The sequence below is a fragment of the Hippocampus comes genome, unplaced genomic scaffold (genome assembly GCF_001891065.2).
Source record: "Hippocampus comes isolate QL1 unplaced genomic scaffold, H_comes_QL1_v1.1 scaffold174, whole genome shotgun sequence".
Classification (NCBI taxonomy): domain Eukaryota; kingdom Metazoa; phylum Chordata; class Actinopteri; order Syngnathiformes; family Syngnathidae; genus Hippocampus; species Hippocampus comes.
In genome coordinates this window covers 3,368,741-3,383,371 of record NW_017805983.1, presented here as the reverse complement: position 1 = coordinate 3,383,371, position 14,631 = coordinate 3,368,741, and the positions used below count along the sequence as shown (strand labels likewise).

At 39.4% G+C, this 14,631-nt stretch overlaps 2 protein-coding genes across 4 annotated transcripts in view; both read right to left on the bottom strand.

Annotated features, from left to right (window-relative positions):
* Positions 1-7,997, bottom strand: part of LOC109528667 (nucleolar protein 4-like) — a 45,577-nt gene extending 37,580 nt beyond the window's left edge. Inside the window, exons 1-4 of one of the 2 annotated variants that reach the window (XM_019891556.1) lie at positions 7,235-7,997; positions 5,666-5,803; positions 4,024-4,129; positions 2,098-2,177 (exon numbers count right to left, since the gene is read on the bottom strand). In XM_019891556.1, the coding sequence (XP_019747115.1) occupies positions 2,098-2,177; positions 4,024-4,129; positions 5,666-5,803; positions 7,235-7,672 (762 nt within the window). In that variant the 5' untranslated portion in view covers positions 7,673-7,997. The remainder of the gene's footprint in view (positions 1-2,097; positions 2,178-4,023; positions 4,130-5,665; positions 5,804-7,234) is intronic. The other variant, XM_019891557.1, reaches the window with a different exon arrangement.
* A 1,401-nt stretch (positions 7,998-9,398) lies between these two features.
* Positions 9,399-13,662, bottom strand: commd7 (COMM domain containing 7). Of its 2 annotated transcripts, XM_019891711.1 has the most exons (9): positions 13,511-13,660; positions 13,322-13,375; positions 12,604-12,706; positions 12,056-12,112; positions 11,686-11,723; positions 11,477-11,567; positions 10,432-10,481; positions 10,120-10,168; positions 9,399-9,955 (listed from the first exon to the last, which is right to left on the bottom strand). In XM_019891711.1, the coding sequence occupies exons 1-9, from the start codon at positions 13,589-13,591 to the stop codon at positions 9,879-9,881; spliced, it is 600 nt and encodes a 199-aa protein (XP_019747270.1). In that variant the 5' UTR covers positions 13,592-13,660; the 3' UTR covers positions 9,399-9,878. The 2 variants fall into 2 exon arrangements, with proteins under 2 accessions (XP_019747270.1, XP_019747271.1); XM_019891712.1 differs by lacking the exon at positions 13,322-13,375 and having other exon boundaries at positions 13,511-13,662.
* Positions 13,663-14,631: the final 969 nt, after the last annotated feature.

Genomic DNA, 14,631 nt, shown 5'->3' with positions numbered 1-14,631 from the left:
ATATATATATATATATATATATATATACTGTGTGTATATACTGTATATGTGTGTGTGTGTGCGTGTGATTTAGGAAGGTACAATAATATTGGTAGAATATATGCCAGTGAGTATTGTTAGATTATCTGTCCGTGTGTGTTGCTCCACTGTTGATGTTAAAATATGTGTTGTGTCAAGGGTTGGAACATGGCAACTATCAATGCCAATCATTAGCCCATTTAAACAGTTTTCCATTATGTGTTAGCATTAAGCTAACGCGGGCATTCATATGGCAAAGTTGTTCTGTTGTTTAAAATACAGGTTTAATGCTCTGTTGTATGTTAAGTTTGAGGGGGAACTTTAACTTGAAGTGGCAAAAATAGCTAGAAGCCTCTATTTTTTTCAAGAATTGTTCACTACCTGCCAAATTGCCGCTTATTGTGAAGTCGGCTGAGTGTGCTGTCACCATTGCACTCATATCTCAAGTTTGCAACTGCTACTACTCTTAGTGCTGCTACTATACCTCACAAAGCAAAGAAGCAATATGGTGAACCAACAAGAGTGTCTGTGCAACAGACTAAACCTGCGTGCGAGCACTGCTAACACACACGCACAAACAGGAAGCATGGCAGCTCATTTCCTCCCCTTATTGAATTGGGACAGAGGTGCGGATGCAGCAAGGGATGAGGAAGATGGCTTGGGTTTAGGATGAGCACTAATGGACGAAGCCGTATCGTTTGGTAAATGCAATGAATATATGTGCCTCCTGCAAAGAACAACTGCCTTAAGTTACATAACAACCATGTAGTTAACATTGTCATTTCATATCACTGACCATCACTTAGAACAAACAGTCATCCATAATAAGTGGGTAAGGATGGACACAGCCGCTAGTGCACTTGAAATGGGTTTATTGAACAAACATTAAGAAAACAAAATAAAGACAATCACATTTTCCTCCGAACTTCTGACCGCCTCAAGGGATGCAGTCATTCTAACCACACAGCAGAGTCTGACATTAAGCCTTTTTGGGTGGTGGGTCTGCCACAGCTGACACTAACTCAGATTTAAAATCATACTTAATGAAATTATCAATTTTAAATGTTGGCCTACAAATACCTGGTGTCAGTGGCCAATTGAAACAGCTTCTTAAAAAAAATATATATATACTCGCCATTCCCCAGTATATAGATCTTCTGATTCAAAACAATATTGAACAAAATAATTACATATGTAGGCCTACATTTGGGTGAAATATTGACGAGTGTAGACTTAGTGGCCAAAATGCACATGAGGATGTAGCACACAATGCATCTGTGAATGGGGACCATCAAATGTGCACAGAGGGGGTAAAACAACAACTATTATTGATCAATTTAAGTGGATAAAACTAAAAATTTTGAAAGTCCACATTAAAAACACAAGAACATGTTGATTTCATCACATTTGCTTATAAAATGTGTACTGGGGGCGAGGTCGGGTCAGCATCAGTGGATTTCATTTGGCTCCGAACCATTGGGCCACTGTTAATGTTGGACCCTGCTCGCTTTAGCTCTTTAGCAGTTGGCCAACGAGACATCGTCATTTGCTCACTTCCAAATCACTCAAGAGGCCAGGCCCACCCGCGTGTGCGCGCGCACGCACGCAGGCACACTGTCACCCGCACACACACACACACACGCACACACACACACGCACACACACACACACACACACACACACACACACTCACATGCACACAATCATGTCATAGTGACTACTGTGTAGAAAGTGAAGATCGTGACACCACATGGACAAAAAGAAGCTCTGCAACTCACAAGCTGCAAATAATCTAATAAATATATGGCTTGCTATGCAGTCGTCTGCATTGCCCTTTGAGTCAAATACTTGTATTAGCTGTAAAACAATGTGATGGTCTTCTTAGCTCAATATGCTAACATTAGGCTACTAACAAGGTTCACTAAGTGGTTTTGCAATGTTTGTGTGGGCCCTCATGCTTGAATGATTAAAAGTATAAATTCTGTAGTTTTACACAAAAGATTATATATGGATGTGTGTGTGTGTGTGTGTGTGTGTGTGTGTGTGTGTGTGTGTGTGTGTGTGTGTGTCTTCACTCACAGTGTTGCTGCTGTTGTGTTCTCGCTTCCACTCATGGATGTCCATGGCATCCGACGGCAAGCCCTGGATAGTCTCATTCGCTAAGGAACACGAGGAGACGGGATCAGAAGAGAGTCACCTTTATGATATGTGTATATATCGATATCAAATTATGTAAACAAATGTTTATTTTTAGTCCATTATTATTCATGATTTGTGAATGAGAATGTAGAGTCAGCTGGCTATTAACTGGCTAACCCATTACCCAGTTTGTGTGTTGTGAGACTGTTTGTGTCAGGTTTGGCTGTGCAGCAAGCCTATGAATGTGGTTCTTACATGTTTATTTTCTTCCCGTTTGTTCAATAAAGACATTGAAAGTGCACCAGCAGCCATGTCTTTGCTTGGGATTACACTCTGTTGTAACTAGCAGTTGTAGGCTAGATGAAATTTTCAATTACTTTACCATAGGCGTGCAGTTGTGCACAGCAGTTTTGTTTTGCAGCAGACATGTTGGACTTTGACTTCTTTTTAAAAGTGTCAAATCAACCCAAACCTTCGACTTTGTCTTTACGCACTCTTTCCTCCTGCCTTGCATTTTTTGCTCTGCAGTAACAATCCAAAAAATTAGATTTGTACAATTTTAAAATCTGTGATTCAGTGAGACTGCAAATAGTGAACTGCAATAAGGCAAGGTATGACTGTATACATATACTGTATATACACACACCTCTCTCTCTCTCTCTCTCTCTCTCTCTCTCTCTCTCTCTGTCCCTCTCTCTCTCAATACACACACACACTCACACACACACACACACACACACACACACACACACACACACACACACACACACACACACACACACTAACACGGTTATTTAAGTGGCTCTATTCCATGCTGATTAATGGCATTTAATAATTCACCACTGAACTTTAACAGAAGTCATCATCACTGTAGAATGTGTGTGTGTGTGTGTGTGTACACAATCTTGTTAATTGCCTTGCTCCCCTACTAGGGTCCCCATACACAAGCGCCTGCACGCACACGCATGCAAGCAGATTTGTGTCATGTTTGTATGCTTGTGCTTTGTGAAATCATGCGGCAGTCCTGTCTGTGTGACTGAACCCCACCCCTCCCCTTCTAAATCCAGGCATGCTTCCTGGCCAGTGTTCTTTGTGTGAAGCTGTTAATGAGGTGGCTAGCTTAACGAGGGTCTGGCTGTGCACCATTCGGGGGAGGCTGAGGAGGATGGGGGGGGGGGGCAAATTGCATTGTAAGCAAAGAGGACACCATAAAGCACAGAACAACGTGTCACATACTGCATTAAAAACATTGAGCTCTCTGGATGATTGCATGTAGAAAGCGAAGATTTGATGATTGAACAAGCTGTAATGCAGTGGAGTGAATTTTTCAATGCATTTTCTTTCAATGTGAATGTAAGATTATGTGGGACTATTCTACAATTATCTATATACAGCTGAGGTCTCATTCGGGTGACTGAAGCTCCCCTAAAATGTTCTTAAACCTCCCGTAAATGATTTGGATACATTTTTGCTGCATTTATATTTTTTAATTATCCTAATTTATTGATTTCTTTTTTTTAAGTACCACATGTTCAATATAAAGTTGCCCGAAAATAATTTTAAATACATATACACTTAATGCATACCGGTCATTATTTTCTTCAACATGAAAATAAATCTGTGGGTTTCCCTTTTCTTCAGGGCGCCCCTTGCTGTGCATCTCTGTTAAATGCAATCATATTCTGAAGTATCTATGTATTCTAGATCTACATCCACGTACCATATAACTTCTATCTATCAATCTGAGAACCATCTATCACTATGGCATCAATTCCATTAGCTATGTATTCTTGATTTTTGATAAAAGTGCACGTGTGCGCGCATGTGCGTGTGTGTATGTGCATGTACGTGTACGTGGGTCTTTACCTTCGGAGCAGTGTCCGCGGGCGTGCATCCTATTCTGACACTCAGTACAGCTCATCAGGAAGCGTGTCACTGCCTCTCGGGGCAGGAAGGCGTACGTCTTTGCTATCTGTGTTGAAGTGAAAAAAAAAAACGGCAAGTAAAAACATTTAATGTAGCAAATCTAACAATATTGAGGCTACTGTGCTTGTAAGAATTTGAAAAATAACACTAGTCCACAATATTTTTTTTACATTTTTTTTTTATTTTTTATCAGAGATGGAAGTAAAATTTTCTGATTCTGAATCTGCCTCATTTTGTCTCAAGAACATCAGATTATCATGATAACAATATATTAAAATAAATTGTAACACTAATAAATGTCATCAAATTTATGAATTAAAGGTCACTTTCATCAGCTGGTGCAATTTTTTTCTGAAACATCATGACAATGTTTAAATCACCCACAAAAATAAGTTTAGCAACACATCAACCCATCTATGATTCAAATTTGCCTTTGACCAACAATTAAAAGTTGAAGGCGGAGCAGCAAGATGCAAGTGTGGTTAGCACACAATTTGGATCTTTGGAGTTTGAATCTCAGCCGAGTGGCTCGGCTGGCAACCAGTTCATTATTTGTACACACATGCCCAGATATTAACTGGTGACCAGTCCAGGGTATAGCGCTTAGCTATCAGTCAGGTGACTTAGGCTCCAGCTCATCCCTCAACCTAGTGAGAATATGTGGACAATAAAATTTGATAGACGGAAAATGTTGCCTGTGAGACCAAGGAAAGAAAACGACATGTTTTTTTTGTGGCGCCTCCATGAGGCCAGCGAAGGACAGTGCCAGTACCTTTGTCTTCTCACTGCTTTAAACATTTAACATCTTCAGAATCACCATCAGAATAAGAATTGAAATTGGTTTAGCAATGTGTTTGTTGCATGCGCCACATGCACAGATCCTCACACCAATTGGAAAGCGTACAAACTGTTGATCATGAAGTGCTGCCTCCACAAGTGAAAATGCTTTTATTGACATTAACGGAGCTTGTTTTTTTTCCACACTCTGGGTTACACTTCCACAAGTAAAAACGAATTTCTTCATTCAAACCCCCTAGCTCCATCTCCAGTTGTCATGCTAATGAAAGCCATCGTCACCATTTGCATGAGACTGGAGCGTCTAGGGTTGAAAATATGGAGGGTGCTCTCTCTATTTTTCATGAAAGTGTGCTTATGACAAAACAACATACAGTATTTCTATGAACACTGTAGATGAAAATAATACGTTCCCGTTAAATTATCCTCAATTCCCCGAACATCCATAGAATATTTGCAATATTTCCAAAATTCTCCATCTTAACTTGAATATAAACGGCGCAGCAACACATGTAGATAGAAAATATAACTGTACTCAGTCATGTATATTCTATTCTCTGAAGAACGACTAATATTAGTGCCTTACAGATGAGGTGAGAGAAGCTAAGCTGTCTCATTTATCAGTCTTACACTACCCCCAAGTGGCCAAGGCAGGCACACCAGAGAGAACAGCACTATCGCCATTTAATTGATGCAGTGGAAAAGATGATTCGAGATTGGAGTGTTTTGAGTTATCCTTTTCTCAAAGTACCGCTGTAACTAGAAAGCGAAAAGAAAGAGCATTTACGGCTTTGTAGGTCTTCTTCTGGCCGACGTGCCAAAGAAGTTTGCCCGGTTGTTTGACCTCTTTCACGTGCATAGTGTAGATGATGTCGTAGAAATCCTCCACCACCGCCACTTGCTTCAGGGACACCGCATCCGCACTCTGGACGTGTAGCATATATCCCAGCCAATGCAAAAAAAACAAACCATAGTTAAAACAGTTTGTAGCATTCAAATTATAGTTTTCAATAAAGCTTTATGCTAAATGGTAATGCCCGAAGTTGTAGACTTCAGTAACATATTGTCTCAAGTCTGTCTCAGGTTGCCTATTTTAGGACTTGTATTGGTTCAAATCTATGAAAGACTTAACTTCACTCATGGCTTTTTTAACACAAATAAATCATGTTTCTCGAACGTGCTTGATATTTTGTTGATGTTATTTTTTTCAGTTTTAGTTCTAGTTACTTTTCATTTACTATAATAAGAACCTTGCATGGGACTTGAAAATGAATACAGGTAGTATTTGATTTTCAGTTGCATATGATTAAAATGTGCTAAACAAATGCCTAACATTTGTTTTTTAAGAAAACATGGACAAATAAATCGGTTTACCACATTTTGATTCTGTGCAACTTTAGTACATGTTATAGAATTAAGTAAATCCAAAGGATCTCTTTTTTCAGTGTTGCAACTTGAATTTCAAGACCAAAGTCTCACTAATGACTTGCGCATATGTGACTTAGAGCCACTTCTGTGAAACGTAAAGAAAAAGATGTGTTGAAAATATTTGTGGCGTTCAAAATCTTGTTCAGGCAAATGTTTCCAATACTGTACTTAGTTAGTGTTAATGTTTCCAATACTGTACTTCAGCGCCACCAATGCCTGAAGATGATCTCCGAGCTGGCAGACTCTCTGGTGCATTCATGGGCACATTTATTAGATGTCACTATTATTGTAGAAAGAATTGAAAACATGTTTTGCGTCATTTCATCCATTCTAAATATGACCTGTTGCTTTATGCTAATTAAATGCTTGTTTTCAAAACAACAGCCTTTTAATCTAATTAGTCTGTGAAGGAAAAATCACCTCATAAAACATAATGACTTGTACATTTTTTAATTTATTTTTTAAATGGGAAGAATGCTTTTGAAGTACAGTATAACATTTGTAATTTCACATTATTCATCCCCCAAAAACATTTTTTACATGTTCACAGTAAAATTCCTAAATTACATGAATTTAAAAAAAACATTTAAAACTTAAACTGTTAAAACATTAAATAATGAATTATGTACCAAAATAAATTGCTCATAGCTATTTGTGATGCAAAAGACTAGTTCGGACATCGTGTAGCTTTACAGAACAACATAAAAGAAATACATTGATAGATTATTGAAATATTTATTTGAAATAGAAATTAAATCGGGCAATAAAATACTGTAGACAATCCTAACACCATTGTCAATCCCATTGAGACTCTTCTATGATTAAGGGCTATATAAATACATTTCACTTAATTTGGTTTTAAACTAAAAATGTTAACACACACACAGGGTGCATGAAGTGAATGGAAAGAGGAAGCAGAGCCACAAACCGTCGTCTTGACCGGCACGAGCAGGACTTTGGCGTCAGCGCGGCCGGTGCCGCCGGCCGCCCGCAGCGTTCCGACCTGAAAGCCTTTGGACTTGATCCACACCTTGAACTTGGCGTTCTTGTGCTGCTGCTGCTTGTGGTCGTCGTGCAGCAGAGCCTGTAAGATGTTGTCGTACTTGCGCCGCGTCACCGTCTTCGTTTTGCCGGAATCCGCATACGTCCGCAGGCACCACTGCCGGAACGTTCGGCCCCTGTCCTGATCGTTATCCTGCTCCAGGTTCTGCGACGTGTGGCTCGTTGACATGACTGGACTGAAGCACGCGCACCTTACTGACTTCTCTTTTAAAGTGGGGAAACGAAGTGTGCTAAATAATGTGCGCGTGCATGCTGCAGGCGAACGACTTCTGCCCCGCAAGTGCAAGAAACAAAAAGACACCATCCAAACTTGGGTATGTCTGATACGAATAAATAATGTAGGTCCAAATACATATGTATAACATATATATGTACAGTATATAATAGATTTTCATCTCTTTTACTTGCAGCACAAACAAGGAAGCTAGGACTAGATCGAAACACAATAGCAACCTCTAACTATGAAGTTCTTCATAGTTTTAAACAATTAAATGAATCACAAATGAGTCATTCCAGAATTGGGGGGCATTTATGTCCCACCCATCAACTTTTAAATAATCCACATATAAAATAATAAAAAAGTGCAGTATTTTGAGTAAATGTACGAGTTGTGAGACCAAATCTTTACCAAACAAACAAAAAAAAAACAAACAAAAAAACGAAAAGAACGCTTGAGAATAGTTTTTAAAATACCAAATAAGTTGGACTACCCCCTACAATGCATTTTTTCTCTTGCCCTGCTAAAACCAAATTGAATCACAGTTAAAATGAAATGTAAATTTTTTAAAAATATTATTTATTTCATTACTGTCTCAGTCACATGATGCTAATAAGAATGCTGGCGCCCACATCAGCCAGCCGCCACCTGTTTTGAAGGACACTGCTCTCACTTCCTGTTCCTCCTCCATCTGCTTCTTCTGCTTCAACGGACTTGAAATTTACATGCCACCCTCCACTAGTTTACCCAATCAGAACGCTGATGCAAGACCATCCATTTTCTATATTGCATATAGACGAACGATCATTCACATTCACACCGACAGACAATTTTTAATCTGTCAATGAACAAATCCTCCCCCAGCATCGAACATGCAAAGTGGGTCAATGCAAACGGCCATGAGAATTCCTCACTAACAGAAATCAATCTGTATGTGTGAAAAACAACATCTCCAGCGTCATCTCCCTGAACAAGGGTGCTCCGCAAGGCTTTGTTATAAACCCCCTGCTGTTCATACTGATAACCCCTTGCCTGTAGTCCCATATACAGCTCCAATTACTTCCTGATGTTTGGGGATGACACAACTGTTGTGGGCCTCTTATTTTTTCTTCAATTAGGGTAAATTAATTAATCAGAAATACAATCTACATCAGGGGTGGCCAACCCACGGCTCGCGAGCCGCATGCGGCTCTTTGGCTGGTTCCATGCGGCTCCCCGACTTTCACACGACAATTGTACAATTGTCGAAAACGCCTCGGCGATTGCGCTGCCATTCAAACAACGGTGCTTAATACACAGAACGTACTACGTCAGCCTATCATCCATCCCGTTACTTGATTGACATAGAGGGCAACCAATCAGAGGACTGAATCCCCGCTCATGCACAGACAACGGTGCTAAATGCTAAGCTAGTCAGCAAATTACCTCTCTTTTTAGGGTAGGGATGCCCAATATGTCGATCGCAATCAACCAAGAGCCAGCAGACTGGTCCCAAGTGGAGGGGGGGGGTGGGGGGGGGGAAAGGGGGGGGGGGGGATTTGTGTGTTTGTGTCTTAAGGTTTTATTTCTGTTCGGGAGCTCCGGCTGTTGCTCGTCGTGGCGTGCATGCATATGTGCGCGAGTGCATGGTCGTGCGTCTGTGTGTGTGTGTGTGTGTGTGTGCGTGTGTGTGTGTGTGCGTGTGGCTCTTTGCAGTAACACAGTAAAAACATTGGCTCTTCGTTTCTGACTGGTTGGCCACCCCTGATCTACATTGTTAATGTACTCCATGTTTCTCTTTAAAAAATAAATAAATAAAAACTAGATGGCCACCAATTTTCTTCTTTTTTAACAGTAACGTGTAGATGCCACAGTGGGATTTTTGGAAAACATGACTTGGCAGGGTAACCCCAAACTTTTCAATGGAATTTTATTAATGTAAACAGATTTTTTTTAATGTATATTGTTGGGTACTCATTTTCGGCCACATTCCAAAAACCTGCATGGTACGTTAATTTTTCCGTACCTGTGAACGCGAGTGAGAACACTTATTTGTCTATTTGTGCCCTGTCATTGGCTGTCAACCAGTTGAAGGTGTAAACTGCCTTTCGCCCAAAATCAGATTGGATAGGCTCCAGCACACCCATTATTATCCAGATTATAGATGGATGGATGAATGTTCATTGTTTTTGTGGCACGTTTGAGACTAAAATGTGTCATGGCTTGTACAAAGTGGAAATTGTGCCCAAACACACAAGACATACATATGCATGCACACAAAAAGACGGAAGGCTATACAAGCAAACACACCCACTCAGCTAAACGAGTCCATGCTGGCTTTGGCTCTCTCCATTTCATGCAGGAAGTTGTAAAACTGGGGCAGTGTCAATTCTGAAATATCCAAAGAAAATTAATCAAACGTCAGTGCCATTTGAATAACCCACAATACACTTAGTTTGTTGTTATCCAGTTAAACCCCCCAACCCCCGCCCCTTAATCCTCTCCCCAAAAATGGCCACATGTTCTCAGCTTTCTCACAAGGAACAATTCCTTACCCATGTAGAGGTTTTCTGTGGTATTTCCCTTCTGGACAACCAGTTTGAGCTGCAAACAAGAAGACCAAGAAACCATTTGGCATAAACGCACAATGTCCAGCTACGCTATTTTTTGCTAATGCGAACGTTACAATGAAAACATGAGGTCTTGGTGCTATTTGGTCAGACTAATTTAAATGTGTCCAAAATAAAAAAAGCACACCTTATTATGCTCCAAGGTCAACAGTGTGTGCGTGTGTGTGTGTGTGTGTGTGTGTGTGTGTGTGTGTGTGTGTGTGTGTGTGTGTGTGTGTGTGTGTGTGTGTGTATTACCTGCAGAAAGATGTTGCTCATTTTTTGAATCTCGCTAGTACCGACAGTCACTGTGGAGTCACAAATGTTGTACATCAAAACACAAAACCTTTTTAACTGAAACGTTATTGATCAAAATATCAAGGCTTCAAATCAAACAATATATATATTTTTTAAGTTCAAACCTTCTAAGACAAACATTATATCACGCAAGTCTTTCTCATCCATTGCATAGTGTCTCTGATTTTGTCACTGAGACGGCATGGCTGTGATGAGAATCAACTACCAATACTTTATTACTGTACTTAAGTCGACTTTTCAGGCATGTGTACTTTATTTGATTATTTTTTCTGACAACTTATGACTTTTACACTCTACATTCAAAAACAGATATCTGTTCCACATTCTTGGCTTATTTAAGGGCTCCGAAGAATGATTTGTGACAAATGTCTTGTGTCTCGTGCCAATATAATAAGCACCAGTATTTGGCATTCAAAAAGTGCAATCTGAAAGAATACATACAAGTAAGGTGTAATTTTTTTCTGTTATCATTGGCATATTTTGCATTTTTAAAATCCTCTGTTCACAATGGCAGTAAAGCCATTGGACCTTTTTTTTTTTTTTTTTTTTTTAACATAATACAAACTGGATACAGCAGACCCCCGCTATTCATGGCGGGTAGGAACTGGACCAGCCTACAAATTGCAAAAAGCCACATTTAAGTGATGGCCATTGAATAAATAAAAATACATTTAAAAGTAAGGAATTCTTCAAAAAACACTGATAAGACATTTAGGTTGCGTTTTCCACGAAAAACGGTGGATGACAACAACAACAACAAAAATTAAAGAAAAAGATTGGAGAGGAAAAAAAAACCCAAGAGAAAATGCAGATTTGCGGATGCTGAACCGGAAGTATCCATGGGGCCTTGTCTTTATTTTATAACACCTATGTAAATAATTATAAAAATATTTTTTTAAAAAGGAGATATTGTAACTCTACAGAATAATTGTAATAATATTTATATTACTATAGTTAACATTACTATTATCATAATTCATCGCACCACCAAACTTCCATTCCATGTCCACCAGCCGGTTGACGGTCAGCGTCTGCCGCGTGGCCAGTCGGCTCAGCGTCGCACGATGTTCTGCCCACTGCAAGGTAGGACAGGCATTAGTGGGACTGGACCGACCCCCAGGGGAGGACTGCCTTCAAAATAGAAGAATATGTAACATCGCAGTATATTCATGTCAAGGAGAGAAACAGAGAGACCTGTTGTGAAAAGTGAACAGCCTTGTCCTCGTGAAGTCCTGCAGCAGCAAAAAAAAAAAACAAAAAAAAAAAACATAAGAATTTGAGTGTACAGCGGTGCCTTGAAGTACGCGTGAACCCCCTTATGAGCTGCAAGCAGTTTGTTGTCCTCGCTGAAGTTTACTGACGAACTAAATGTGATTGTTTTAACTTTCTTTGTTTTTGTAGATCTGTCTATCTATGACTAATATTGCACAATATTATTGAGTCACTTACAGTAGAAATACTATTCTTTGTTTGTGTGACTATTAAACCGCCACCCGGCAGCCGGGGAGGGTACACCAGAGGAAGCAGCACAATGAGATGGATTACAACATTAAATCATACAGACCTAAAGTCTGCAGATCTTCTTTCAGCTGCTCAGCCGTCAGGTTTCTCTTCATTGCACCTGAATAGAAAACAAACCTGTTTTTTTATTTTTTCACCATAAAATCATTTTATGCTTACGTGACATTTAAGTTAACATGGTATTGAATGAATATTAAGAACACAATTAAAAGGAAATAAAAGTTGTCACCTTCTGAAAATAAAGTAGTGTCTTTTCAAAATTAAACACATAATATTAAGGAGAACAAAGGGTTAGTCAAATATTTTCCAAGATAAAAAGTGGTCAATTTTCAAGACTGGAGTCACAAAAATATGAAAACAAAGTACCGGTAGTCTGTTTTTAAGAAAAAAGTAGTGTACTTTTGCGATTAAAAGGTTGTGTATGTTTCTTACATTTAAGTTGTAATATTATGACAATGGTTATGTATTTTCGGTGGGAAAGTCGTATGATTTCAAGATTAAAGTCATAACATTATAATATGCATCCGTGTGTGTGCGTGTGTGTGTGTGTGTGTGTGTGTGTGTGTGTGTGTGTGTGTGTGTCAAGGTCACCCTGTGGCACAAGAATGACACTCTTCATGAGGTTCTTGAGCGGTCCTGTGCTCATTCTATGTTCACTTGCAAAGTCACTCAGCTGCTGCATCAACTTCTCTGTCTATACACACACGTACATATGCACAAATTCAATTAACTCGTCCCCTTATATTATGTAATAATATTCTCCAATTATTATACACGTGTAGAATATTATTAAGCAAACGTATCTGCTCGATGGGCTAACATGCTTATCTTCGGGCTTTTATTACTCTCTTCAATATGATGCTGTGAGTTAAAATCCTTCTCGTACTTTCACTATTCAGGTTCCTATGCGGGCTCCCTCTAGCGGTACTCAGTGCGAGTGGTACTTATGAAAGTTGTTAGCAATGAACTCATGAAACGATCGCTTCTCAAAATGTTTTCTTACAAACCCAAGGACGTGGGGGTTTGTTCCCCCAAAATGTTCTGTTGTTATGTTTTAAGGATACCAACATTTTGACTTCGATCCAATACCTGCATAAAGTACCTCGAGAACGGTACTGAAATGTTTGAGAACCACTGTATTATACTCTTAGCATCTTCGTGCCTTTTGAAAGGTACAAAATAAAACATAATAACGTGCACATAGTGGATATTATTAACGTAAGTCTAACTACATTTCCCCTTACGATCCTTCGACGATATTTCTGTCAAACACAGCAAATCATGTAGTCATTTGGTTGTGTGTGTTTACCTCTTTAGGCTCTAACAAAAACTGGAAGAGGATTTCCACCAGACGAAGAAATTGCTGTAAATTAACAAAAGTTTGTGACGAATTGATCATTGCTCGACAAGCAGTGAAAGGATGTCTTGTGATTTTATGTCATCCGTTAAACCTTTGGCAAAATTAGCCGGATGTCCACAAAAATTTCGCTCGGTTTACCTGCTCGTTGAATTTGTTGAGAGTGTGGAAGTCGCCGCTGACAGAATGCGGTAAAGCATCGTTAGTGCAGTGAAGCTGCATTTTTAAAAACAATGTTTTTTTTTAACTTCGCCGCAAACCCGGAAAAGACTGAATAAGCTTTTCATATCCACTTCCGGGTTAGGCCTGTCGGATTTAGAAAATAAATATATCCTTGTGCTTACATTGTACGTCAACATCGTTGCCATCTTCAATGTGTCAAAGTACTCTTAAACCGTCATATTTTAAAGCTTTGGAGGGGGAAAATATCAGACCAAATGACATTCTTGGATTTCGATTTTTGGAGTCATCTTGTCAGTAGTTTATAGAAAAAAAATAACATGTTTATTTTACTCCCAAAACATAAACAGCAAAATCTGACAAATTGGTGATTCTCCCATTTTTACAATATTGTGTTTAGGTTTGGGGAGACAATTGCAAGAGCTCATAACAATCATCAATTTCGTTACAAAAAAGAGAAATAAGGACCATTCGCAAAGTAGGATATTTGGAACCACCCCCCCTCCTTTTTTTTTTAATCCATCCATCCATTTTCCAATGTGTTTATCCTTACCAGGGTCGGGCGTCCTGGAGCCTATCCCAGCTCTTTTCGGGCAGCAGGTGGGGTACACCCTGAATTGGTTGCCAGCCAATCGCAGGGCACACATAAAAGACCAACCATTCGCTCTCACACTCACACCTTGATACAATTTAGAGTGTTTCATTGATCTACAACGCATGTTTTTGGAATGTGGGAGGAAACTGGAGTACCTGGAGAAAACCCACGCAGGCACAGGGAGAACATGCAAATTCCACACAGGAAGGCCGGAATCGAACCCTGCACCTCTGCACTATTGAGGCCAGTGTGCTAATCAGTCGAACACTGTGCCACCCGCCCCCCCCCTTTTTTTTAGCTCTAAGAATTGCATCGATTAAAATGTATATTATCCAACGGTTATCAAACTTTCAAAATTGTCTACTACTTCTTAGGTACTGATAGATGCAAAGTTCTACAAGTTAGCGACACACTTGTGAAATGGAAAATTTGCTCTATTTACCTTTAATTATATGTTCCCATTTCCAATTAATATTTCATGATATGA